This window comes from Lynx canadensis, chromosome D1 (genome assembly GCF_007474595.2).
Source record: "Lynx canadensis isolate LIC74 chromosome D1, mLynCan4.pri.v2, whole genome shotgun sequence".
In the NCBI taxonomy this organism is placed as follows: Eukaryota; Metazoa; Chordata; class Mammalia; order Carnivora; family Felidae; genus Lynx; species Lynx canadensis.
In genome coordinates this window covers 113,763,650-113,791,601 of record NC_044312.2, presented here as the reverse complement: position 1 = coordinate 113,791,601, position 27,952 = coordinate 113,763,650, and the positions used below count along the sequence as shown (strand labels likewise).

The following is a 27,952-nucleotide window of genomic DNA, read 5'->3' as shown; positions in this document are numbered from 1 at the left end:
GCCGCCGTGACACGTCCACGCACGTGTCCTCGACTGGACAGGAAACCCGGCCCGTTCCACCGTCAGGGACACCCGTCCTCTCCCACCGAAGGGGTGGAGAGACGGGGCTCGCACCCCAGCGGGAGAGAGCCAGCCGCCAGCTTGCGGGAGCCCCTTCCCAAGGGGTCCCCAGGCCCGCCTTCGTCCCCTCTGCCCAGGGCCTCCCAAGTTCTCCTGCGATCTGGACTCCCCAGATCCATCCCTTGGGGCCCACGCCTCAGCCCTGTCGGTCACACACATTCCTGAGGACTCTGTCGGTAACAAACGACGGAACCCCAAACTCAACCGAGCTGAAGCACAAAAGGGACATTTTTTGGCTCGTACATCTGGACCCAGCTGTTTCAGACACAGCTGGACCCCGGGGCTGGGATGATCGGCCTTGCTCGTTCCCACTCTCCCCCACCCGCCCTGCTCCCTCTGTGCTCTGGCCCCTGGGACGGGTTGGCCTCGGGCAGCCGCTTCCCAGGGGGACAAGATGGCCGCCAGCTCAGCAAACCCAGCGGACAGAGGCCGTCTCTTTCCCCGTGCTTCCTGCCAGAGTCTGGGCCCAGCGAGAGCCAGGGTACAGGCCATCCTCAGGCCTGCCTCTGAAGGCCAAGACCTGGGCCACAGGCCCCCTCTGGGGACAGCCAGTGGGCACCTGGGAGCGGGGAAGGGGCCGCTCCCTAAGGGAAGATTCGAGAAGCTGTTCCCAAAGCCGGGCCTGGCTGCCGGGCAGGCGAAAACAACAGGTGTCCACTCGAGCAAGGTATTTTCCTAGCGGGACCGGGTGCCAACTGTGAATATACATTTTCGCTCCGCTCCTCGCCCGTTCCTGGCAGCTGTTGTGGGAACGGCTTTTACACTTTCTGCCCATGTCCCTTACTTCTCGCCTCTGAGTGGAGACACAGGTGGCGGCACGGCCGTGCTGGCTCGGGGTCTGTGAGCCGGGCACAGGCAGCTGGCACAGGCCCGGGGCCGCGGCTCAGCGATGTCACGCAGGGCCTGGCTGCAGCTGTCCGGATGCCCTGGGGAGGGGGTGTGCGTTCACGGTGCAGATCTACAGGGCTTTGGCAAATCCGCCGGGGGGGGGGGGTGGATTTCAGGGGAGGGGGGTAGGGAGGGGGCTTGGACTGGGGAAGGACAGGGGCAGCTTGTGTCTACCCCTGTGGGACAAGCCGCCCCGGGAATGCGCCTGTGCCTGAGGCCTGGAGGGAAGACGGGAGGTGACAGGCGAGGTCCTGGCCCAGACCTGAGGGCCCGTGCAGGGGCGGGGGCGGGAGAGCTTTGGGGACCGAGGACTTGGGTTACACCTGGGAGATTATGCAGGATTTTAATCAGTCACGAGGCAGGGCGGGTGACTTTACCAGGCAGATTCTCCCCGGGGTGGAGGGCAGAGAGCGGGCGGGGGTGGGGGTGGGGGGCGGGGGTGGAGTGCTGGGGGAAGGGGAGGGGCTGGAGTCCGACCTGGTGCTGGAGGCCCGGCCTGGTCTGCGTGACCTGAGGCACAATTTGTAGCCTCTCGGAACCTTCCTGCTCATCTAGATACAGAGATGGGAGCTGTGATCCCGTGGGGCTGCTGGGGCAGTAGAACGAGGTCATACCCGAGCATCAGATGGGGAGATGGGAGCCCGCTCCTGCATATCGGGGGAGCCAGGCATGCCCCCGAGTCGGGGTTCAGCCGGCCTGGCCGTGTGGGTGTGGGGGCTGCGTGGGGTCAAAGGACACAAGACCTGGTGTGCGGCGGGGACCGAAGGCCTCGGGCACGCGTGTGGCCGGTTGGGGCTCCGGGTGGAGGATGGGGAGTGCGGGGCCGGGGGAGGGAGGGCAGGGCACGCACGCAGGGACACCCACAAATTGCCGCCTCCCGCCGTGGGAAACGTGCCGCACGCCCAGAGTAAGACACACGGACACAAGAAGTTAGGAGACGAAAATCGCCCACCCGTCTCTTCACCCAAACACGGACACAGCTAGCATTTTGGTGTATTTCCTTCCAGTCTTTTTTCTTTGCCCATGTTTCTTTTTAAAGGAACTTTAAATCGCCCTCCTGAGCAGGGCTGCTGGCCGGGAAGGGAGCTGCTGCACTGCTGGGTTCCGTCCTCTGGGGGGAGGGTGAGCCTTGGCAGCCCGCATGGCCAGCTGTGCTGGTCGCCAAGCCAGAGGCTCTGCTCGCCATCCCAGACCTCCCATTTTCCTAGAAAACACAATTGTTCTGCCCTGAAAACTGAGGCCCAGATTCTGGCCTAGACCAGGCAAAGGCGGCCAAGGAATTAAAGCATCGGAGAACTGGGACGGTCTTAATGGAAGTATGACTTCACTGTCGCCGGGAGCAGGGCACAGCCCTCTCCTCCCCAGGGTCCAGCCCTCCCGGGAGCCCGGGGTCCGGATGAGCTGCCCTGTGGGCTCCGCCCCGGGCCCGGCCAGGCCTGGCCGTCCCTTGTCTGTCCTCATCTCCGGCCCCTCGGAGGTAGGGGTTGCGTGCCTCTCGGGATCGGCACTTGCCCTCCCAGGGGCCCTTGCCTGAAGGGGGCAGTGTGTCGCTGTACCTGCGGAGAACCCGCTTCCCCTCCCCCCAGCCGCTGCAGCTGGGGACCAGGGAGGTGGTCTAGGGCCCTGGCCCCTGCCTGCCCGTGGTGGGGGAGGCAGAGCCCGCGGTCTGTGACACAGAAACGGGGAGAGCAGCGCCCTCCCTTTCGGTTTGGAAAAACACACCTGTGGAACCCCTCGCTGCCCCTCGCTGCGGGGCCCCTGTGCTGTTCCCAGGATTAAACCAAACAGTGCACATTCTTCTCTGGCAGGCGCAGGCCCCACCCGCCCTGGACAGCCAACCGACGTGCACATTTCAATTTCCTACAACACCAGGGCCGGGTGCTTCTCAGGGGTCAGGTGGCTCACCCTTGGCCCGCGGGGCTTTGGAGATGGCACTTGTCACCTCGGGTGCTCAGAAAGCAGCCCCGCTTTCCAGCCACCGTTCCGCCGCTCTCGCCTTCTGTATACAAGTGATGCAGACATGAAAATATGTATTTGTGTTCTTTTTCCTTTCCTCTTTTTTTTTTTTTTTTTGAAAGAACATTTGAATCCTGGACGAAGCTTCAGCCCTGTCACTTGACAACTGTATAATATAACCCAGGGCACTTGAATCTCAGCCCCGAGCCTCTGAGATGGGGCAGCCAGTGCTCTCGCCAGGTCCCAGGCCTGCGAGCCTCTGAATGTAGACACATTCTTCGAGGCTTACCGGTCACTTTCCTGTGCTCTCTGGGAATGTCACGGGCAGAGATCCCTTCACTCAGCCCTTCTCCCGGGTGTGACTAAGTCATGTCTGTGCGGTTTCCTGCTGGAAGTCTGCCCCTCACCCCCACGGGCCGTGAGCTCCGAGTTTATTTACAGCTCTCTGAGTGCTAGTCAAGGCACAGCACCTTTGCACGTGCTCTCAGGACATTCTGATCCCTCCTTGGTGACGTGCCTGTTGCCCATTTTTCCTTAGATTGTTTGTCTTTTTCTTACAGATATGCATGAGTTCTTTGTATTTCAAGGGCACCATTCCTCTGTAGCCGTCTTTTCAACCTGGAAGGTGGTGCTTGATGACCAGGTCTCAGTTTTAGTGTCACAGAACCCACCGGTCTTTCCCCGCGTGGATATTGTAGCTTTCAGGAAGCCCTTCCAAAGCCTGAGGTCATGACTCTATTCTAGATTCGGTTCCACAGGCTTCAGAGCTTTGCTTGTCTTCGTTAGGTCTTCAGTCGCCCGGAATGCTAAGAATGAAGTTTTGGTGTGAGGCATGAGGGTCCGATGGGACGTTTCTCCCATGTGGACGGCCAACTGTCCCCAGACATCCTCTGCCTGCCGCGTGAGGCCGCCTGGGGTACACAGCTAAGCGTCCCTGTGCAGGTGGGCTATTTCTGGACACTCGGCCCCGTCCTGCTGGCCCGGCTGCCACGCTCCGTATCCACAACACGCCGTCTCGATGACCACGGCTTTTCGAGAAACGCCGGTGCCTGGTGGAGCGAGCGCTCCTACCCCACCGCTCTTCAAGAACGTGGTCGATTTAGCTTTTTGCTTTTCCAGACCAATTGTAGAATCGGGTGCCAGGGCTGTGAAGGTCTGAGGAGACTCTTCGCTACGGAGCCTTCTCAACAACGGGGCAAAAGCGTATTTCCGAATTCAGTTCTATCTTCCTGAATGCCTCTCACTAAGGTTTGGTAATTTCCCCCTTAGAGTGCTTGTACGTCCTTCATTAATACCGAAGAATTTTCCGTACTATCGTATACAGGATTTGCTTATCTTTTGACTTCAGGGTTTTTTTTTATTTTTTTGCTTCAGCTTTCAGAATGCTTTTTTTTATTTACATGAAAGGCAAAACTAGCAGTCCCCACCCCCACTTTTACCAGCCTCCCCTAATGCCCCCGCCTTCCGTAATCATTGCACCGTTATTAAAACTAAGAAGTTGCAACACTATTATGAGGCACAGTCCAGCTCACTCGTGCGGATTTTCCCAGTTCAACTACTAATGTCCTTTTTCCGTCCCAAGACCCACCGAGTACGGTTACCGAATGCGCTCCTATCCAGCAGGTCTCTTCCGATCTGCAAAAACGCCTCCTCGGTCCTCCCTTGGTTTTCGTCGACCTTGACGCTTGAGGAATACGTCCGGGTTTGTCTGGCATCTCGGGAGCCTGGGGGTACAGGTTTGGGGGGAGAATGCCACGGAAGTCAGCTTTGCCCACCGCGTCGTATCAGGGTCCACGACATCAGCATGGTCTGTCACTGGTGTTGCTAACCATGACCCGTGCGGTTGAGATGGTGTCAGACAGGTCCCTCCGCTGCCCGGGCACCGGTTTCCCGTTTCCATAGCCTGGTGGTTGGAACGAGTCCTGAGTCGGCTGTACTCTGGGGGAGGGGGCTCGTGCCACCACAGCTGTCACAGCCACCACAGCGGCAAGGAAATATCTGAGGCGAGACACTCTGAAGTTTCTCCTTGAAGCTTCACCTGCCAATTTGACCGTCCATCCGTGGAGGAAGATTTGTCCCTGTCTCCGGGTCGTTTGTTTGTTGATTTGTATCCGTACGGACTCAGGCCTACCTCTTTTTTGGGCCGGAATTCAATACTATTATTTATTTGTGTCACTCAAAACGTTCTAGCTTTGGCCATTGGATTGACAGTCCTTTTGGGTTAGCTCCTGCGTCCGTCTGACATGTCTCCCGTCCCTTCCATTTGTGTTTTGCGTGTCCCCTTCCTTTCTGGCGCTGAACAGCGCTTGAGGCTCGTCGTGTATGTGCCTTGCCCCAGAATCCTCATTTGGCCAGAGAGCCCTGGTTCCTTTTACCGGGAAGCGAGTGACTTTTAGGCACCAGGTCTGGTACAGGGTGTGACCGCTGCTCCTGGGCCGTCACTGCTTCTGGACTTCCCAGTGGGCAGGGCCAGGGGGTGTGTGCACGCAGCCCGAGTACACACGTGTGGTATATTTAGCGAAGTAGGAGTTCATACCAACATTTCCGGCCACAGGACTCCTTCCTGCCCCGCCCACCCACTCCACACACACACTCGGTGTGTTACTTTCTTTACTTATTTGTTTAACCCATGTATGTGCGGTCCCCCCTCCCCCCCCCCCCAGAAGCGTAAGTACCGGCCGGAGCGCTAACGGTTATGGCAGTCAAGAGACTGTTTCCCAAGGCTTCGTAGGCCGCCTCCTCTTTCCCTTCCTCTCCGTGCCGTGTGGTAGGTACTGTCATACGTTCCTAACACGGAACTCACTTTTTTCATGGTCTGCTTTCATTCCTAGGACCCTCCAACAGGCTGGCTGGGGCTTTTTTTTTTTCTTTGTATACAGTAAAATTCATTCCTGGAGATCTGCAGCCCTGTGGGTTTTGACAGATGCCTGGATTCGTGTGTCCCCCACCATAGCGCCCTACGAAGGAGTTCGACAGCTCTAGGAGTTTCCTTGAGCGTGCCTTTGGAAGTCAGATACTCCCCCCATCCCAAACACTAGCAACCATTGATCTGGTTTATGTCCTTGTAGTTTTGCCTTTTCCAGAATGTCATATAAATGGAATCATATAATGTGCGGCCTTTTACATCTGGCTTCTCTCACTGCTGAGCAAAATGCATCCGAGCGTCCCCCACGTTGCCGCAGGACCTCTTAGTTCATTTCCTTCGGGTCCTGGGTGCTGTTGCACTGTACGGACGTGGCGGTATGTCCCTTCACCGACTGAAGGACATCTTGGCTGTTTCCGGGTTTTGGTGACTGTGAGCGAAATTGCTGCGCACGCTTAGTACAGGTGTTTGTGAACGTGGATTTCCGACTCGCTTGGGTAAATCCCTGGGAGAAGGACTCCTGGATCACATGGCAAGTGCACGGTCAACTCTGTAAGAGACCGCCCAAGTCTTTTCCAAGGTGGCTGCATCGTTCTGCACTTCCGCCAGCGGCTAGAGAGTTCCAGGCGCTCCATGTCCTCCTGCTTGCGTGGAAACGTCAGGCTTCGGTTTCTGTTTTTTGATTTCAGCCATTCTGGTGAGGGTGCCGTGGCATCTCGCTGTGGTTTTTTTTTTTTTTTTCAGCGTTTATTTTTATTTTTGGGACAGAGAGAGACAGAGCATGAACGGGGGAGGGAGAGAGAGAGGGAGACAGAGAATCGGAAACAGGCTCCAGGCTCTGAGCCATCAGCCCAGAGCCCGACGCGGGGCTCGAACTCATGGACTGCAAGATCGTGACCTGGCTGAAGTCGGACGCTTAACCAACTGTGCCACCCAGGCGCCCCATCTTGCTGTGGTTTTAACTTGCATTTCCCTAACAGCTGCCGGTGTTGGCTGAGCTGGGCATCTTTTTAGGTACTTGCTTGTAACTCACTTCATAAATCGGGTCGGGGGCTTTCCTGCTATCTGCTTGCATGAGTTCTTTGTATATTCTAGATACAAGCCCTTGCCCAAACAGCTGATGTGGAAACGCTTTCTTCAAGTCTGTGGCTTATCTCTGCGTCCCTTAGCGGCGTCTTTTGCACAGCAAATGCCTGGGATTTTGATCAAGTCCAACATTTCCATTTCTGCCCCTCACAGATTGAGCCTGTAGTCTTGTGCTTCAAAACTCAGCGCCAAACCCGAGGTCCGGAGATTTTCTTTTATGATTTTTCTCGAGAAATTTTAGTTTATGCTTTAGTCTCTTAGGAGTGTATCCAATACTTTTACATTTTCAGATTGTTGACAATCACCCGTAACGTTAGGCAGAAATGCCAAATGTGTTAAAACTTACACACACACAACATTCGTACGTTTATATTACAAATAATTTAGGAGGCAGCCGTATTACTCTCAAGTGGGAAGATCTTCCTTTTTCACAAAACAAAAGATAGGTGTTATCACCTTAAACACATAAAACACTCTCTATGATAAAAACAACCATCCTAAGGGCTGAAAGACCAAAGATTGACGGGGGGAGATATCCATGCCTGATGTAACAAAAAGTTAACATCTTTAATATATAAACACTTCCTACAGATTGACAAGCAAAAATGGGCAAGAGATATGAACAGGCAATTCTGCAAAAGGAAATGCAAATGGCCTCCAAGCCACAAAAGGCATTCAGCACAAAAGGAAAACCAGATCCGGTCTTCATCCACGCGTGGCACGCCCCGGGGAAGGGTGCCAATGGCTGGTTCGCGCCTGGATGTGGGGGAGCTGTCATATTCACACACCGCTTGCTGGTGGAGTCTGAATTGCTAGTTTCTTGGGAAAGCAATCCAGCAACATCTATTAAAATTACCTAGGGAGCACCCTCTCACCCAGCCCCGGTGTCAGGTTTCCATACAAACGGGTGGCTCAGCATCGACTCAAAGTAATGGCTTAAAGCTAAGAGAGCCTAAGGAGCTATCAAACACCGAATGGTTGAGTTAACCGTGGCAGGCGTGAACCACAGACTATTATCCAACTACCAAAACGCAGCCCCACGTCTGTATACCTGCAGAAAAATGAGATGAGCGTGTCTCAGAGTGACAGGGACAGCACTGTCCCATGTGGGTTAAAAAAAAAAAAAAAGAGGTCTTACCTGGTGTCAGCGGCCGCTGAGCAGAGAGAGATGAGCTAGGAATCCTGTCGGTGGTTGACCTTGGAGGAGAGCCTTCATGGACTTTTGAACTGTGTCACTTTCTACAATGAGTACTTAATTTCTTTTACAATAAAAACGTCAACTGAAGGGAAAAAAAATCAATCCACACTGAGAATCAGGGGACGGATAACGTATTCTCAGCAGCGCTGAGCACCAGTACCAGACTGTAGGGGGTGGGCCCGGGAGCCTGAACGTTACGCTGACCCTTCGTGGCGGGTATGGGTCGCAGATGTGACGCTGTGAACCGAGCGAGGGGCCGGGAGCTCACTGGCTGCCCCTCTCTCCCAGGCTTGCCACTCCTTGCGGGCAGGAGCGTGACTGCCCTGGGTCTCCGCTGACGTGAGGCCCTCCGTCTGCGTGACGGGGACGGCATGGTGGCGGGGGTCCGGGTCCCTCACCGGACCTGTGCCTGTCGGCCGTGTTTTATTATTGTGCCTGAACGTTCAGGGTGAACCCAGAGACAGACCTAGACGCCCGGGCTGAGCCCTCGCCCTGCCCGGGTGTCGGGGGCCCTCCACTGGTCCCCAGCCTCGGGCTCGGGGGGGGGGGGGCCGCCTCAACCCCCACACCGGATCCCCGTGCGGAGGCCCCGTGTACCGTCCCCGTCCCTCGCGCATCCCTGCAGGCGCATGTCCTGTCAGTCTGTGGGAGGGCTCGGGGCGTGCAAGTCTGCCCCGCGGCGGGGTGGGGGGCGGGGGGCGGACACGCGAGCCCGGCTCTGGCCAGCCCCGGGCCCTTCCCCGGCGAGCCTGGCGTGGAGGCCTAACGTGCTGCCCCACACCTTTGCCCACAGTGAAAAGCCCCATGCTGCTGGAAGTGAGCACGACCCACTTTTTGAGAACCAACAGCGTGGCCGAGGACCTGGATCTGGAGGGGGAGACGCCGCTGGTCCCCATCACGCACGTGTCACAGTGAGTGGCCGCTCGCCCGCAGAGAACGGGCTGGAGGGGCGCGGGGCTCAAGAGGGCCGCCTCGGTGCCGCTCCGGGGCCCAGGCCTGCTCTCCCGGAGCCCGCCGCTTGCCGCCCGCCCTCGGCAACCTGGGGGCCACCGGCGGCCAGGGGCCAGCTCCAGCGCCCGGGCACCGAGCGGGGAGGAGAGCGGGGGCGCCTCCCGCCAAGTCTGGGAACGCGATCCTCTTGTTTGGACTTATGGAAAACCAAACTGATCGTTTTCCACTCGTTTTTGTGCTCTGAGCGTCTGAGAAGACTGTTTTTCTCTCCCCTCGCCCCCTCCCCCGCCCCCCAAAAGAGAGACGACTTTGTTTTTCAGCAGCGTTTCCCCGTAGAACCCTGGCCAGAGCCAAGGGGCAGATGCCGCGGCTGTCCTCAGGGGCTCCTTCAGGTGGAGGAAATGGCTGATTTTCCACGCCTTCCACTTGGCCTTCCCCCGAGGCACAGCTGGCCTGGGACGCACGCCCGTCCTCCCCCGCCATGCCGGCATGGCCAGGCCAATCCCCAGGGCCCGGCCATGGTGTGATTCCCTTGCGATGTATGACTCAGTGCTCCCGGCAGGGGCACCCAGTGGTGACAGCACGTGGTGGGGTCAGTGGGGCACTCGGGCGCTGTCTGGCCGCCGCCCCGTCGGGGACTCCCCGGAGGAGTCCTTCTGTGTTGGGACGCGCGCGCTCCCCTCAGCCCTTCCCAGAGTCACTTGCTGACACGGTGTCCTCTCCACGGACGTTTCTCTGGAGGGTGTGTCCGTTCTCCCAGGGTCTCAGGGTTGTCGTGAGCCGTGTGCGCCTCTGTCAGAGCGAGGCCCTAGGCCTGCCGCCTCTGCCCGGCAGGTGACCGGGGACTGAGACAGCCGGGACCCAAATGGCAGGGCCTCCTGGCCGCCCACGCGGGACTGGCGGAGTCGGGTGGCCAGCGAAAGAGGAAGGCAGGACTGTCTCACGATGGTACCGTGATCAGACAGGACAGGACCCGCCTGCCGTCTTTCCCTGCGCAGCACCCCCTCCCCCCAGGCTCACGGGGGGAGGGGGGGTCAGGCCTCACCCGGTGGTGGTGGGGGAGGGCAGTGTGCGCAGGACCTGTTTACCGGACTCACGTGAGCCCGCTGGGGCCCTGGGAAGCAGGGGCGACTACTCCTCATGGACCCGGCAGCGGAGGGGGCTTCTGGGCCCCCATCCACCCTGGAGATGACCAGACAGGCTTGCTGGGCGAATGCGCCAGGGCAGAGGTGTGAACAGCCAGGGAAGCCAGGCCGTGCGGGTCCAGGCCGGGGCCCGAAGGCAGAGTGCGGACTTAGGCACTCGGGCCGAGGCGTTTTCAGAGTCCAGGGCACAAGAGAGACCGCAGGGTGCTAAAAGCCGGCGTTCCGTGGCTGGTGCTGTGTGCGACTCCGGTGGCAGTGGCTACTCGGGGCAGGGACAGCCATGACCCTCAGGCAGGTGGATTCCACGCGGGCGTCACGGTTCCCGCTGCCCCTTCTCGCCGCTCTCTCCCGTCAGCCCGTTCATTCTCCCAGCTGTGGCCCAGCCCCTCGACACACACGAGGAGTCCCACCCTGGAAGGACAGGGCTGCCTCACCAGCTCCCTGGCCCTGCGAGATCCCCACAGGGAGGCCCAGGGTGAGGGTGATAAAGGACTGGGGATCCAGGGGGCCCACAGCCAAGCCCGCAACAGTCACCCCTTCGGGGTGAGGGCCGTCAGCATGCACCAAGCTTCCCGGGGCCACGGCCTGCCCACCTGCCCGGGGAGCCCCGGGAGGCGATCCAAGCCAGCAGAGGCAGTGTCATCAGGGGCACTGGGCCACTTCTCTTCTAAAACTGCGGCCGTCAGACCGGAGCGGCCCGGATGCTTGCTGCGGATTGGGTGCTTCGCCGTCCCAAATGCCCGCCGTGGGCCTTCTCGGGCCAGCACTCCCAGTGTGGCAGGTTGGCTGGGGGGTGGGGTGGGGTGGGGGGGGTGTCTCCTGTCACCCCCGGTGCTGTCCGGGCCTACACCCCAGTCCTTGCCCAGCCAGGTCCCCATGCTAGAACCTATAAGGGCTTCTCCCAGCAGATCTGTCCACCACACTTGGTCAGTGGTGAGTGCTGGGAGCAGGGAGCCGAGGTGTCAGTAGAGGGGCCACCTCAAGGCATCGCTGTCCCATCAGGTCAGGGTCAAGGTGGAGACCGCAGGGCATCTGTGTGAATGTGTCCTTAGTACAGGGTGCTGTGCCCTGGGGAGCCCCGGTGAAGGGCGTGTGATGCGGGCCCAGGGAGAGGTGGGGGGGCCTCAGAACCTAGACGCCCCCGAGGCTGCAGGCTGGGCAGAGGCCTCCCCCCCGCCCCACGGCTGGCAGAGGTGGCTCTGGGGGCGCCACGACTGCCCTCAGTGCCTTCACCTCCTGCCTGGCACTCCTCCTGACGGATGCCCCCAACTGAACAGCTCCGGCTGCTTGGGGACACGTCAAGGCCGCTGCAGGCAGCCCGGCCCCGCGGGCACCTGCCTTGGTGTGTGTGAGAGGGGCAGGGGTGTGCACGGGGGTCTCACAGGGGGCAGAGAGGGTGGGAAGCAGTTGCTGACAGACAGATTCGTCCTTCTCCAGCGTTTTACTGATGTTCAATATATTACCACGTTGGGCCGGATCCAGGATTCAAATTAAAAGCATAAATAAAGACACATTTTGTTTCCATCTCAAGCTCTCCCCACCCGTTGGGCCCCAGGGAGGTGAGGTCACTGCAGCCTTGATTACGGGAAGGTCCCTGGGGCTGGGCGAAGCTCCTCTTTCCGGGGCCTCTGGCCGGGATGAGGGGCGGGGAGCCAGGGGCCCTGAGCAGCCCTGGTGCGGTCTAGGGAGTCGCCGGGGCGTACCGTGTTAGGGAGACAGAGTGCTCTCGGCCACCCCAGCCCCCTACGCGAGCCCCGCCCCGCCCCCAGCTCTAGGGAGCCGGGCTACGGCCTGATGCACCCCCTCCAGGCAGACCGGCTTCCAGGGCCAGAGGAAGGGAGCCCCGTGCGCACCTGCGTCCCCCACCCAGAGCCTTGCCGCAGGGTTTCCGAGGGGCCGGCGTAAGGTAGAGGTGGGGCATCTAGGACAATGGGGGGGGGGCGGGAAAGCCCCCTCCCCAACTCTGAGAGAGGAGGGGAGCCCTGCCCCCAACAGGAGCCGGGAGGAGTTCCTGGGCTCCTGCCCCATCTACTGCCTTGTGGCCACTGACGGCCACTGAGAGGACAGTGGCGGGGTTGGGGGGGCACCTCTGTGTGCATCCCTGTGCGTCCCCATCTGCAGCCATCAGATTCCCACCCGTCTTCCCCACATCTGCTCGGCCAACCTCACCCCGGGGAGGCCCAGGCAGCCAAGCCCTCTGGCCGTCGAGGCCTCCACGCCAGCTCCCTGAGCCCCAAGTACGGGGCCTGGGACCCTTCTGGGGGCTCTGTCTCCTCTCAGGCTCTCTCTCCCTGGGAGTCCTGAAGCCCCAGGCTGGGAGGGGCTCCAAGACGCGGCTCCCACCCCCCCGGCAGGCAGGACCCGCACCGGGGCCAGGCCGGCCTCACCTGAGATGAGGTGGTGAGGGGTGTGGGTGCCTCGGCATGCCTGTTAGCACACCTGAGTGGGCAGCTAGGCCCGAACTGGCCTCAGCACGAGGCCCCGACTGGGACCGCGTACGGGTGTGGCCTGGGTGCCCCTCTCCCAGGGGCCTTGGGACACGGCAGCCATTTCCACGAAGCCCCCTCCACCCCTGCGGCCAAGCCAGCCAAGCATGGCCAGGAGTCCACTGGCTGCACACGGACACCCAAGGCAGGTTGTGTGAGAGGCCAGGCCCACCAGGACCGCTGCCGCCTGTGCCCCCCCCCCACCCCCGCCGGGTTCCTCCGGAAGTGGTGACCCCCGGCCCCCTCCATGTCTTGTGTCACAGCATCCTGGACAGGCGAGGCTCAGCTCCTGTCTACCAGTCGCCCCCAGCCCGTCCTGCTCCGCCAGGGACAGTATCGCGGGACACCCTGGGCACAGATGGGCATGGGGAGGGCCTTCCAGGGAAGGCAGAGCTGAGGCTGGGGCACTGCGGGGCCCCTACCAGGTGGCCACGAGCAACTGTGTGCTTGTGGGCCGTCCTGTGACAGGACAGCCTGTAGGTCCTTGAGCAAAACCAGCCCCGTGTGCCTTAATTAGAATTTCCGTGTCTCCGGCTTTCTCCTGGGCCCTGCGGTCTCATGCCGAGACGCTCGATCTCTCTTTTCCAGCAAGGCCCCCGCGGCCCAGCTTTCACCCACGTCACTACTAAGGTCACCTGAATTCTGCGCTTGCCAGGGAGGCCAGGGCCAGCCCCACGCCTTCTGGAAACGGGGCAAGTGTCACAAGGCTCGGCCCTGTACTCAGCTCCAGGGACGGCGGGGCTAGCTCTTTGGATGGGACCAGGGTTGCCAGGGGCATTTCAGGGACGCCAGGGCCAGCTGCGGCTCGCTCCCGCGGACCCTGGTGGAGGCCCAGGCACTGTGTGAGTGGCCACCTCCTTGTTCTGCAAACCTTGGTGGGGAAGGACGACGAGGCTGCCTCGGGGCCAGAGAACAGGGGGAAGAGGGAGGGGGCCTTCCAGGCACGTCAGAGACCGGTCTCTTTCCGGGCCCGTGTCCTGTCTTCTCGGAGCTCCAGACCACCTCCGTCCGCGCGAGGTGCCAGGGAAACCCCGTGGGAGCCGGCCCGGGGAGCTGCCTGAGTCAGAGCCTCCCAGCCCCGGCCAGCTCAGACCCGTCTCTGAAATGCACGGGGGGATTAAATGTTCTCCTAATTAAATTAAAAGCGAGGCGGAGTGGCTCAGTGGGAAAGGGACGGGACTAGGAATCAGATGCCCTCGATCTGGCTCCCAGCCTGCACCGGCCCAGCTGCAGGCCGGCCCCTGAGGCCCCTGCTCCGGGGAGTGGGCCCTCTTCTAGGTGGAAGGCCCAGAGGAAAGCGGAAGGCTTCTTATGTCCTTTGGGGACCGTGACAGTGAACTTCTGGCCCCGGGCCACTCCCATGGCGGGGCTCCGCGCTCTCCAAGGGCAGGGCTTTGGTGAGGCCGGCCCCGGCCAGGCAGGCAGTGCTGGAGGAGGTCAGGGACAGGAGGGCATCCACTTGCTAGAGGCGGCTGGAGGACTGCAGTGACTCCAGAGGTCACGCTGGTGTTCCTATGGAGACATCTGCGGTGGCTGCGGGTACCCCACGGCTCCTCTATGTGCTCTGCCTAAACCTGCGAGGGGAGACTGAGCCCTAAGGCAGCCCGGTCGGGAGGCCTGCGTGGGGGGCGGAAGGGGTTGGGGGCCGGGCCGGCTCAGAAAGGACAGTCCTTGCATAGAGAGCGTTTTCCACTTTCTAGTTGAAGGAGACGAGCACGCAGGTCTCCACGGGACTCGGCTCCGTTCACCCCGGGCCCCATGTGACTAGCAGGCAGGTTCCCAGGAAGCCCCCGTGTCCCCAGTCCCCGCCATGCCTTCGGAGGGTAACCACCGTCCCGGCTGCCAGCGGCACCGCTCAGCCGCGCCCGTTCCGGAACCTTCCGCAGACAGACTCGCACAGGGCGCACACCCACCGGCACGTCTGCCTTCCCGGAGCCGGGCCGTGCGGCCGCAGAGAGCGGTGCCTGCCGGCCGGCCCTCCGCGGGGTTCGTCCATCCCGTTGCCGGCGGCCACGTGGACGGTTTCCAGCGCCGGGCTGTTACCGTCGGTGCTAAGAGCGCCCCGCACGGGCTTCCTGGGGCGAGAGCAGGCTGCACGTCTGGTGAGAACACGCCCAGGCGTGGGGCTGCTAGGCTCGGGTTCAACAACACCGCCTAGCTGCTGCCCCCCACCGCGGCGGCGGGGCGGCGGGCCCGTTCCGCAGCGTCACCAGCACCGGGCCTTTTTCACGGCCCCTTTCGGCCACGCTGGGGAAGCGGGGGCAGGGGGCAGGGCTCGCAGCAGCGCCCTGGGATCTGGGGGCTGGTGCAGGCGAGCCTATTCTGTTGTCTTTTATTCCGCGCGTACTGTCCTCCAGGAACGTGCTCGTGTCTCTGGCCCGCTTCGTTTCGGGTGGCCTTTTCTCATCCATTTACAGCACTTCGTTCTTTCTGCCTTTACGTCGCCTGGCTAGGACGGGCGTCAGAAACGCGTGTGCCCACGCCCGCGTACGTACACGGCACGTAAGGGCCGCCTCCCCCTCTTCCGTCGTCTTCCCTTCTCCTGAGGGTGTCTTTTGACGAACAGAACTTTAAGTGAACTCCTAGTGTGACTCAGTTAATCAAACATTTCTTCTCCGGATAGTGCCGTTTGTGTCCTATTAGAGACACGTTGACTGCTCCAAGGTCATAAAGATACTCTGGTTTTTTCTGAAGCTTTATTAGCTCACCTTCCCCGTGTCGATCTGCAGGGCATCTGGAATCCATTTCTGCGTCCAATGTGAGGCCGAGGTCAAGGTGCATTCTCCCCCACCGGGCTGCGCAGGCGGGCTCAGCACCCTTCACGGGAAAGCCCATCCTTCCCCCGCTGCCCCGCCAGGCCCACCCCGTCACCCTCCGGCTCGCTGTCTGCGCGGACCTCGGCTTCGGAACCCCATCTGGTCCCGCTGGTCAGACTGTAGTTCCCCAGGGCCATGCCTCACGGTCCCCATGCTCCGATCCCGGGTCTTGACAGCCGGTGGGGAAGGCTCCGGCCAGGTCCCCTGCTTTGCCGCTGGCCTGTGTCCGTTTGGTCCACCCCTCCACCCACAGCCGGTCGCCCCAGAAAACCTCCTGTAGGTGGGGGGGGGGGGGCCTCTCTAGACGACTGTGGCCCTGACGCGTCCCTCGTTTACTTAGGACTTACTTCTCTTTTCGTGGCCTGTAGTTTTCCGTGCAGCGATGGTGAGCGGTGTGTCTGAGATTTATTCCTCGTCAGCTGATGTTTGTATGTCCACCAAGCCCAGAGACGCTGCATTCGCGGGAGCCCTGGCCAGCGTGGATCATGTCCTGCCTGCAGGGCACCGGGGCAGTCTGCTGGCCTCCCTGGGCCCTGGCGCCCTCTTGTAGACACCGGAGGTGGGTTCTCACGGTGCTGGTATGAGCCCTTGAGGACACGTGGTCGGGAGTCTGGCCTTGCACCTAATTCAGGAACATGCCTGATAAATGTCAGCCAGTATAAAACGTCCCCCTGGGACGGAAGAGCCCACGGGGACATCCCTTCCTTCACCCGAGAGCTTCTGAAACCGCCACGTATCCATGGGGATATCAGGGACTGTCCTTCACAAGATGTACCCGGAGGCCATTGAGCCCCGGGCCTCGAGATGGGCTGGAGGCAAGCTCACAACCTCTAGCAGCCTCTAGTAGCTGGGAAAGGGGGTCCGGGACCATCGGGGCCCCTGGCTCCCGTGGAGGTGCAGGGAGAGGCCTGGGCCCGCCGTCCTGCTGCTCAGGGGTGGGGCGAGGGGGGCCGGAGGACCGTGTCCCGGAGCGGCCACACGTGCCCCAACATGCTTGGGCCGTTCACGCCCGTCACGGCCGGGCCCACCCGCCGAGAACAGCACAGGCTTGCGGCAGAGCGAGGGGCGGTGTGGGCCGTGTGTCCCACCCTCCCTGGGCCCTGTGCGAGGCGGGGATGGAGGTCTGGCCCTCATTCTCCGGGCAGCTCACTGGTGCCCAGTGGTGCCCCGCAGGACGTGCTCCCAGGCTTGCTGGTGTCCAGGTGCTTAGAGCCCACACCGACGGAGCCCTGCTCTGCGTGTCCAGCTCTTGCGTCAGGGTCGGGAGGGGAGGCTGCCCTTAGCCGAGACGCACAGCTTGTGTCCTTGTGGGTCGGTGCGCCCGTTCACAGCGCCCGGCCCTGCCAGCGTCCCCGTGAGGCAGGGGCAGAGCCGGGGCTCATGCAGACACGCCGTCTCTATGGGAGCCCAGGTCTGTGAGGTGGAACCCGGGCCGGTAGCCTGAGGGCCGGCAGGGGGAGAGAGGCGACAGGGGGCGTGGCGTCGGCCCGTGCCCCTCTCTCTGCCGGCGGGAGGGAACGGCGCGCGGAGGCCAGTCTGCGTGCCGGCTGGCGGTCTCTGCGGCCGCCTCCTCCAGGGAGAATCCTGCACGGCCAGCGTCTGCACACGCCACGGCCCGGGCACCACCAGGCAAGACGGGCAAGGGGCCTCGCAGACCTAAGGCTACCCGGGGGGCTCCCGGATGGCTTGGGCAAGGCCGAGCTGCCTTCCCGGGACGCGGAGTGACAGGCCCAGGGTCGCGGCTCCTGCCGCGGGCCCAGAGCCCCCCAGAGGCATCCGTTCTCGAGACGTGCCGGCCCTTCTGGGACAAGGCAGGCATCCTGGGCAGGGGCGGGCCACAGGGCGGAGGTCCGGCTGTAAATCTGTGAGGTCTAGATGGCCCACGGGAGGCCTGGGGCACCAGCTGGGAAGGAAGTCCTCATGGAGGAAAGGGGAAAGACAAGTGGTGGCAGAAGGAGACAGGAGACCGGATCCAGCCGCGGAGTCTGGTGTCCGCGTCATCCCCACACCCTTAGCCCTGACCCCGCTTTTGCTTTGATCTCGATAAGTAATCTCTTCACATGGGCCGCAGCTCTGGAGGCTCCCTTTAAGGACAGCCCTGGGAGGGTCCTGGACGTCTGCACTCAGGGCCCCCCGCCTCCGTGGGCACGAGGGCAGCGGAGCGGGGGTGTGCGCAGAGCCCCGAGCGCTGGGTTTTTTTCTTTTTAGGGGCAATTCGAGGGATTTTCAAAGGCAACTTTGACTCTACCGGAATTGCCTTCCAAGACTCGGGAACTGAATCGTGGGCGAGATATCAGACTGGCCGGCAGCCGAAGCAGGATACCTGCCTCAACAGTGCCCTGCTGGGGAAACTGAGGCAGGGAGTGGGGTGACTTCCCGGGGGGGGGGAGGCTGCTGGAAGATGGGTGGGAGGTAAGGCCTTGTAGAGAGCGCACAGCTAAGCACACACACACACACACACACACACACACACGCTCAGGGGCGGTCCTTCCCCACGGTTACCTGGCCTGCTGTCCCCCCGAGAGCCAGGCCCCCCCGAGAGGAGGTGGGCAGCTCCCCGCAGAGTGGCCCCCTCTTGATTCGTCAGTCAGCCAGGCTCTGTACCTCTGGCTTCAAGCCTTTGAACGTGCCCTAGGCTTGTCTCCCCGCCCAGCCCCGGGCGGCTCTGGGGCCCAGTGCCTGCCACTCGGTGGCCCAAGGGCGCCTTTCTTCCCCTGCCCGGCCTTGCTCTCAGGCCTTCTGGGGGTAGGCTTGTGTCTCAGAGTTTCAGGATTTGTCACATCGAACAGAATCTTTTCCACTTTGAAACACTTGAATGCTTTTTTTTCTTTTTTCTGCTGTTCTTTTTGAACTGCCCTGCGACCCCCCCAGCCAAGTGTGTGGGCTCCCCCCCCAGAGGGTCCGCAGCAGGAGCAGGGGGCAGGCTCGTGAGATGGGGTGGCGTCGGGATCAGGAAAACGGGCTCCCAGTAGGATGGAGTGCCGGCTGTGTGTGTAGGGGCCGGGGGCGAACCGCCCGGGAGACTCAGAGGGACTTCCCTGGAGACGTCCTCCCCGATGACCCCACGGTCCACGGCAGCTCCGTGCTTATGGGCCTCGCCACCACCCAGCCGTCTCCTGCCCTGGGGAGTGGACTTCTTCAGACCACGTGGCCGGGACTCGGGGGTGGGAAAATATCTCTGTACATGTCAGGAGATGGACAAACTGGGAAATGGGGGTCCCGGGACCAGAGTCCCAGGGACTCCAAATGGGAGTCCCGGGGAGCTCCCGGTCCCGGGAGCCCCAGAGTCCCAGGGACCAGTCCCTGAGGGGTCCCTGCCCAGAGAATATGCCAGCTGTCGACAGAGCCGGGGCCGGGCCCTGGGCTCCAGCCTCTGGATCCCGTGCCCCTCCGTGCCCCGCGCCTGCTCCTTACCCTGCTGATTCTCCCACCCGCAGGCCCTCCCCCAAGGGATGGGGAACAGTGTCCCCCAGGCGGGTCCACCGCAGGCCAGGCTGGGGAGCAGAGGCCGGTGCTAACCCGTGAGGTCTGAGCTGGCCAGAAGGAACAGTGAAGGTGGCCTCGCGGAACACGGCGGGACCTCACGGTGCCCAGCCAGAGGCCCCAGTGGCAAGACCGGGGCATAGGTGCCCCCACTCCTGTCTCAGGAGCACCAGCGAAGCCCTGAGCGGGGCCAGAAGCCCGGGCTGCAAAGCTGCAGCCTCTCCCCAGGCAGAAATGCGAGCCCCCGGGAGTCTGCCGCTTTTGGAAACAGTCTCCGGAGCAAACAAAGGGCCTGTCCGAGCGGAGCGAGGCTTGGCCTGGACTCAGAGCCGCCACTGCCTGGGCGCCAGGCCTCCCTGGGCGCCGCGCACCCGGAACACCGCAGAGGCTCCTTCCCGCTGCTCACAGCCCTCGTCGGCGCCCGTGACCTACAGAAGGACCACACCGTCCACCTGTCGCTACCTGGCCGCACAGGTGGCAAGGTCCCCGTGACTTGGGTCAGAGAGAAGCGAAGCGTGACCAGCCTGTCCACCGTGTGTGGCTGATCATGGGCTTGTCTCATTGACTGGGCTGGTGTGGGTCTCCGTCTGTAAATGTTTAACTCCCGAGGATGCCAGATCCCAGGGCCTGAAGGCCCAGCCTGGGTGGGGGGAGGGGGCAGTGCTTCTCACTGGTATGTGGGTGTGTGTGGGGGGGGGGGGCGGGGGGGATCATCTGCAGCCGGCACCCCAGTGCTGCAGCAGGGGGGGCACAGGTGGGATAAGAGGAGGGACTTCCCGCGGGGAGCTCAGCCCCAGGGTGTGCCGGTCAGGGAAGGAAGCCCCATCTTCTCCCCCCACAGCCGAGAGGCGGCCACGGGTGGGATGCCCAGCCCCGAGGGCCCCTCCGTGGTTTCCGGCTGCTTCGGGGCTTGGGGTGCGGCCCCCTCGCCCGTACTTGCTGGCTGCCCCGTGAGGGCCTGGCCTAGGTCTCCCCGCTGGTGGGGAGGGAGGTGTACAAGTTGGGTTGTGGGGCCACCCAGTGTGGGCTCAGGAAGGGAAGGAATGTGACCGAGGCCGGGTGTGGCTGAGGAGAGCACAGCCAGTTGTGGGTTCTTCTTGGGGCCCAGATAGACGTGAGCAAAGATGGAGGGGCCCTCTCTCGCAGCCCCCGCCACACACACTAGGACCTTTCTTCGGCGTGTGGCTACGGAGCTGGAGGCCAAGGACACCCTCTGGAAATCTGAATTCCATTCGCTCTTGGCAAAGAGCGGCTTCCTGCCTGGGGAAGGTGTGTGCGTGTGCGCGCGTGTGCACACACGGCCACGGGCGCTGGCAGGGGCGAGGCGCGTGGGTGGAGGGGTGTTTGATGAGACGGGGGAGGCGACCCCCGTGTGCTTCCCGGCACCGGATGGCACTCGCAAAGCCTGTCCCGAGGACTTAAGACAAACCCTGGAGGAATGAATCAGAAACGTGCGGCTGCGTTGCCTTTGGAATAATCTCAGGCTTAAAACAGTCCCGGCTAAACAGCCTTTGAATTTGAAAGCCAGGACTTTTTGCAAAATAATTCAAAAAGTTTGTTGAACCTTAACCCTTCCCTGATGAGTCCTTCCTTCTGAAGTTAACTCGTTAAAGCTGCTCCAATCCCAGGCTGGTGCCAGACCAGCTTCCTGGAAACCCTCGCCAACTGCTGGCCTTTGGAAAGGCTTGTCACCCTAATAGCTGTTAAAAAAAAAAAAAAAAAAAAAAACAAACGCTCGCTGGGCACCTTGGCTGCAGGGTCTGAGAGTCCTTTGTGTTTCCTCCAGAGCAGTTTTCCAGGCCTCGCTTCTGGGGCTGACAGGCTGCTGCTGTCCGCGGCCTTACACTGCTGGGTGCCCGGCTGCCCTCTTCCCGCCCAGCTTCGCCAGCGCTGTGTCCCAGCCTCCCCACGCCTGGGCAGAGCCCCCCCCAACAGGCTAAGTGTGGATACGTCCCGAGGGGCTCGTCAGCCTCTGTGTCCCCTCCGTTCCCTTCCCCCGGTGGTTGGGGCGGGGGGCAGTGCCCCAGTGGGGACAGACCGGGGGCCCCCTGCTCGGCCAACACCGTGCGCCCCCCCCCACCCCCGGATGCCCAGCGTCCAGGCGGTGCTGTGTCACAAGTGCAGATAACTTGCTCCTCCCCAGCCCCGAGTTTTTGGCCACACACAACGCCCGGTCGTGAAACAGGGTCCGGGTTCTAGTACTTTTTCAAGCTTAGACCGTGAGCACGCGTTAGCAGATATTTCAGCGGACACAGACGGGAGGCAGATGCATTGAAAAATACATCGTCTTGTTAATCAGAATCAAGGATTACCTGAAAATGGGAGGGGAGGGAGTTACGCAACTAAAATATTTAACGAGACACGGCGGTCAGAACAGACCACGGGCGTGCACGGTCCTCCCTTTACAGAATCACGGGCCTCCAGGTTCCGTGACGACCGGACAGACGTGACGTTTGGTTTCCGAGGAGAGTTCGCGGCTCGGCAGATGGGTGGAGGGCACCCTTCCCACCGGGGCGGGGGTGGGCTCGCTGGGAGCCTGCCCGGGGTCTACTCTCACTCCGCTTCTGCCTTGCGCTGTCAAAACCCCCTTTGTGCCGGAGTAGGCCCTGCCCCTCCGGGTGACACGAACCAGAGCCCGTGGCACCGTGTGGCCGAGCTCCCCCCCCCGCCCCCCACCCAGGGCTGCCCCCACACCAGCCGCCAGCACCCCCCCCCCAAGACTGCCCCCGGAACAGCCTGGAAGGACACTTGACCCACTGCAGCGCTACAAAATAATAACAAGGATAAAGCAGGCCTTACACGCACACGGCAGAACAAATTCAGAGCACCACAGGGAACACAGGGGGAAAACTCAGGCTGTCCCCACCCCGACCCCCACCCCCACCCCCGAAGTCTCCTTCCCTGAAGGTGAGCACCGTGACCGGTTTCCGATCCTATTTTCCTGAGCGTTTCGTATGAGCGGATACGTCCGTGCATGTATTCTCCCAACGTATACCGCCTTTCTCCGTAAGCAGTCACGTGTTACACATACTGCTTGCGGTTTTTTGCGGGACTGAATGTGTAGGCGTGCCACACCTCTGAGCCACCCGGGGGACACCGATTGTAATCATAGGGGGCACTGCCTCAGAGAAGCACCGTTGCCGAGGACCCGTGTGCACGGGGACGCGCCCACGCACGAACTGGGGACCGCTCCGCGCAGCAGGGTTCAAGTGCTGCTTCCGCGATGCTTGCGGGCTCCTGGCCCGTGTCCCGGCGGTCCCCAGGTGGGACCGTGCTTGGGGTAGCTCTGGGCTTGATGGCACTGCTTCCATAAACACGGGGACCCAGACGTGGCGGGCTGGGAGGCCCTGCTCGGGGCGAGTCGGCGAGCTTTCCGTCAGTGGACACAGGGACCGAGGGCCACAGGACTTAAGTGCAGTTGGCGGGACGGGGCCGGGGGTGGCCCACGCAGTGACCCGCAGGCAGGACGGTCTGGGCGGGAAGCAAGTGCGGGGCATCTGAAGAGAACAGCAGGCGTCCTGCTGTACGGGCACCTCCCAGCTGTCACCGAGGGAGCCCACGCATTTCTCCGCGAGCGCGCAGCGTGGCCCTGGTGCGCGGTGTTCCAGGGAAGATGCCTGGGCGTTCTGGAGAAGGATCTAGATCAGGACATCTAGCGCATCTCCTTTCTATTAACATTTGCAGAGCATTGTACACAACACGTCCTCCTTGGATGGATGCGCGGGGCAGCCAAAGGCAGCCATCAGCCACTCGCACAAACTAAGGAGCTGCCCATGGCGAAATCAGTCCATCCCTCCCCACTGAACACTACCGTGGGTGCCCACCGCGCTCACCCCTGCTCGCGCTCTCTCTCTGCTGACGGAGGCTCTTTCTAGGCTGTCCCTTATCAAAGGGGGACAATACAAAGTAAATCAGTTACGGAGGAGAACTATAAATCTTGCCAAGATAGGAGATTTCGCGACCTTAAGGGAAGTGAAATTGAAGACTCTCTCTCACAGATTAAGCAGAGTTAGACACAGTCAGCACGGAGGAGAAAATCAAGGCTGATGCCTAGATAAGCATTTCAAAGGAGAGCAAATGAAACGATACGAGATTGAGCGTGGCCCCCAGGCAAAGTGATGGAGCCCTACTTCCCACTGTTTCCATAGCTACTGTTGTTATCTCTCAAGGTAAAGTCACATCCAGTCACACCCCTTTTTCATGTAATGTCTCCCTCTTAAGCGGATTCCTTTCAAAAGGTCCATTTCCTCCCATCTACACGTTTTGACCCCTGCTGCCACATGAGGGCCGCACCTGCCCACGCAGTGAACATGGCCGAGTGCGCCCATCTGCCCGCGCCCTCCCCAGCAAGTGAGTGGTCCCCGATTTTCTCTTCATTCAGCTGATGGGTGAGCGCAGGTGTCCTGGCATCTGTTCCTTTTATTATAAGTGAGGACTTTAGCTCTTCAAGTATTTAAGAGCATTTCCTTTTCTCTTTGTGTGCTGTCTCCCCAAACTCTCATTGTTTTTTTTTTATTTTTTTTTAACGTTTATTTATTTTTGAGACAGAGAGAGACAGAGCATGAAGGGGGGAGGGTCAGAGAGAGGGAGACACAGAATCTGAAGCAGGCTCCAGGCTCTGAGCTGTCAGCACAGAGCCCGACGCGGGGCTCGAACTCACGGACCGCGAGATCGTGACCCGAGCCGAAGTCGGACGCTTAACCGACTGAGCCACCCAGGCGCCCCTCTCATTGTTTGTTAACACCTCTCCTTACTGACTTGTAGGAAGTCATGTGCGTTGAAAATGTCTCATCCCAGTTCTTCCTCGGTCTTCTAACTTCTATCCTACTTTTAAATTCTGACATCGACTTTGGCGGTCTTTTGTGACTTGGGGTCCTCGCTGTGAATTCTGAAGACTTCTTCATTCTGAGATCGCTGTCACGATTCTTCCATCTTTATTCCGTCTTTTCACATTTAATGGTGCTTCATCTGGATGTTGGGGTAAGAAATCATCGCATCCGATGTGTCCCCCGCACGTCTGAGTAGCTGTCCTGACACGATCGGTTGCAGGGCGCCCGTCTTCTCTCCGCTGACGTCAGCTGTCGCCTTTGTTGTGCCTCAGGCTCTTCCCGTAATCCGTGTCCACTGCTAGACCGGCTTCTGGGCCTGGTGATAGGCCGGACGCGATGGTCTCACTCGGGAGCTTTACGACGTCCTCAGCGGCGTGGCGGGGCCCCCTCATCTCCGTTACTTCAGGGCCAGCGCGAGGAAGCCGCGTTTCACACGGTGCGGTCAACCAGGGAGTCCACGGCACGGCCGCAGATCAAAACGCCCTTCAGAGGCAGACACGGGATTAGTGGAACGGGACACGCTGGAGGGTTGGGGACCGAGCCCTCACCTCGGCAGCGGGGCATGTCAGGGACCAGGAGCGCTCGCACAGGGGACCCAGCCGCTCGCGGGGTGTGGGGCTGACCCAGGGCCTGTTTCCCGTGCACACTAAAGGGCACCTTAGGAAAAGTGAACTCAGGAGAAAACGGCAACAGACACGAAATCTAGGCCGTGCAACCGCCACCCCCCCCCCCCACAACAATGCCATCACCAGAAGGAAGGCCCTGACCCCATACGCTTTCTGGCCGGAGTCAAAACGGCCCCACGTCCCACCCCAGAGAGCAGGGACTGTCTCTGTGTCTTGCCCTGGTTACCTCTGTCCTCATAAAACCGACCCAGACGAGTGCTGCCCCGGGGCCCTGGCCCGCTGCCCCCTTTTGCTTGGTGTTCTGTGTTCCCGACTTGGGAGCAAAGAGTCGTGCGTGGTTAAGGGCAGGTTTTGGAGCCCACGGCCCAAGTTCCAACCCCGACCGCACCACCCCGCTACTGGGTGGACCTCGAGGGAGGAGTGGAGCCGGGGTCTCGGTCTCCCCATCTGTAAAATGGGGATAATAGGAAGGCGTGCCTTCCAGAGGGCCGCCGGGAGGGTTGAACGGACTCCTGCGTGAAGCCTCGACACCGTCACCGACACGCGGGAGGGCGACGGTGGGGGCCAGGCCGTGCGCGCCTTCGCCGCGGTGGGTGCCTGGCCAGGCCACGGGGAGGGGGGTTTGCATGAGTCAAATCGGCCTCAGGAAAAAAGGCAGTGCACACTCACAAGCCTGTTTACGACCACAGGCACTCCAAAATCCGCTGCCTTCTAGATCACAGGGCCGGCTGCCGCCAGAGAGCTCCAGATGACGCTTTCTCAGAAGTTCTCAAGACACACAGACGTGTGCCCTGTGTTCGCAGAGACTTCGGGACCAGCCTGTGTGATCAGGAAAGGAGCGTGTGTGTGTTTCGTGACCCTCTGTAGTCCGCTGGCGTTTTCTGCTGAAGCTGGGATCTATTTAGATTAACTGAGAATTCTCTTCACAGAAACAGCCTTTCTAGCCACAGATAGAAGAGGTTTATCTGTGTGTTCAAAGGAGCCGTAACGTCCGTCAGCATTTCTTGGCGCTTTGGGCAGGGTTTGTGCATTTAAAAATTCATCAGTGGGTACTTTTAGGCCCGTTGATTTTTTTTAGTACGGGCATCATGATTTTTTTAATTAACCTTCATTCTGAGAGAATCGCGGATTCACATGCAGTTGTAGGAAATAATCGCTTGCGTGTGTCCTTCGCCCAGTTTCCCCCTCAGTGACATCTTGAAAACTGTAGGGTAAGATCGCTGGCAGGACGCAGACACTGATCCGGAGGAGCTCCTGTCCCCCACAGGGTCCCTTCTGTCACCCCTCAGGGCCATACGCACTCCCTCGACCCCACCACGTCCTCAGCCGCCGGCAACCACTCTGTCCTTCGAGTCTGTCCTTATGAGAATGCTCTGTGGGTGGGACGGACGACATGGGACCTTGTGAAATAGACACCACTCCCTGGAGACCCACCAGGGCTGCCCCGTCTCCGTGCATCCTCGGCCTGGCCCCACCCAGGCTTGGACTTTTAGAGCCGGTGGACCCCAGTCACTAGTATTTTCTTTAGGCTGGTTTGCATCACCATGGATGAAACAGGGGCGCGTTCCCGTGTAATGCCAGCCTCGCCAGATGCCGACACCGGTGGAGTCCGGGCTCCGTTAGCGAGGCTCCGGATGATTTCGTCAAGAATGTGATTATTTTAAATAGATGCTCAAAAAAAAGATCCAGTGAAAAATGTTTTTGTTTTGCTTTTAATCTCCTTTTTTTAGCCCCTTGGTTGAGATATGACTGGCATACCAAATCTGTACGTGAGGAACAGTGCGGCGCGAGGGGTCTGGAGGGAGGTACACACCCGAGACCATCGCCGAGACCTAAACGCTCCATCAGCTCTCGCCCGCTTTATCGTCTGTATTATTGTTATTTCAGAAGGGTGCTCCACACAAAACCCGCCCTCCTAGCAGGCTGTGAAGGCAGCGGGGCTAACTGCGAGGGCCCTGCGCCCTGGGGCTGGTCGCAGCCCCGCCCGCCACGGCCACCGGCCCTCCACTCCCCGGGGTCTGGCCGACCGGCATCACCAAGCATGTGTCCTTCTGCACCTGGCTTACTTCCGTGTCCTCCACGGTTGCCCCTGTCGTCACAAATGGTAGGATTTCCTTCTGGTGAAAACATTCTTGGACCACGGCTCCATTTCTGAACGTCAGCAGGACACCAGAGAGTCCTTCCGCGTCGCTGGTGCTGGGTGAAGGGGTGGGCTAGAAGGAAGCAAGCCAGCTCCCTGTGGGAAGACGGGGGGGCCGGGGAGCCCTGGGGCCGTCCTGTGGGGGCGGGGAGGGGGGCATTCCTGCCTTGAGTGCTCCCCCCAGAGAGGGCCTCACTCTCTCCTGGTACCTCCTGTCTCCCCACCAGCCCGCTCAGCAACGTCTGCCCCTGTCCCCCCCTGCTATGGGACCCCTGGTCGTCGTCTTGAAGCTCCCTGCTCACCCGCATGGAAAGGATGGCTCTTGGAGCTGGGGTGACTGCACCCACCGGTCCCCACGAGAGTTCTGGCGGAGGGGTGCAGTCAGCCGACCTTCATGGCGTCAGGCTCCCTCGATAGGAAACGGGGCTTCCCAAAGGCCCCCACCTGGTCCAGGCTGGGCCAGCCTGTGAAGCCTGGAAGGGACTTGCCTTCCGCTTCTCTGGAGGTTTCTAACTGTACCCCCGCCCCCCCAACACGCACCCTGAGCTAAGACGGGAAAGGGGCAGCTCGGGTCTGGAACTCCCGTGGGCTCGCCCAGGGTGGATACGTGCAGGGTCCGGGCTCTCAGAGCTGCAGGCATCTAGAAGATTCTGCAGTACCCTGAAGGCAGATGGAGGAGAGGGTGCTGCCTCTCCCGTGTGTGCGTTCTCCCACGAGGGAGATGCGAGCGCGCCAGGCCCTGTGCAGGCCCCGGGGGACCAGCCGGGGGCAGCCCTGTCCTCTCAGAGGCCTGCCAGTGCCGTTTAGGTGAAGAGAAAACTCCCCAGCCCTGCACACACTCTGGGCTCAAGAATAATCTTCAAAGAGTCAGAGGACTCGTACTTCCCCTTAGCCAGGCACTGCGCTAAGCGCTTTATAAACATGATTTCACTAATCTGCCACATCAGAGCAGCTCTTGACGTAAGAACATTATCACCCTTGCTTTATACATAATCAACCTGAGGCTTGAAAGGTTAAGTCTAGGGCCCAGGGTCACAACGCTCGTAGTGACCCTGGAGTGGTAGGTCTAATGAAGTCACCGTGCCTCCTCGGACATTCCCTCGGTAGCCTTTTAAGCATGCCGAGCCCTCTCCCCCCCCCCCCCGCCCCCGCCGCCGCTCCCCTTCCCCAGGCTGGGAAAGACTCACCCTATGGGTCCTGGCTCAGATGTCCCCACCTCAGACCGGGCCTCCAAGAACCCCGCACCCTGCCCCCCATTCTTAATGTGTAACCGCGTGTGTACTTGCGCTCACGGGTTTCCTGGCTGTCTCCTGCAACTGCGAGAGGCCGGTGGAGGCAGAAACCAGCCTTTCTGTTCAGCGTCGT

At 60.9% G+C, this 27,952-nt stretch overlaps 1 protein-coding gene across 11 annotated transcripts in view; it reads left to right on the top strand.

The window, feature by feature from the left end:
- Positions 1-27,952, top strand: part of KCNQ1 (potassium voltage-gated channel subfamily Q member 1) — a 321,029-nt gene that overhangs the window by 130,578 nt on the left and 162,499 nt on the right. For 7 of the 11 annotated variants that reach the window (XM_030331346.1, XM_030331339.1, XM_030331336.1 and 4 more), the window contains one exon: positions 8,905-9,022. The exons of the other annotated variants lie outside the window; for them this stretch is intronic. In XM_030331346.1, coding sequence (XP_030187206.1) covers positions 8,905-9,022 — 118 coding nt within the window. The remainder of the gene's footprint in view (positions 1-8,904; positions 9,023-27,952) is intronic. 11 annotated transcript variants of the gene reach the window in all.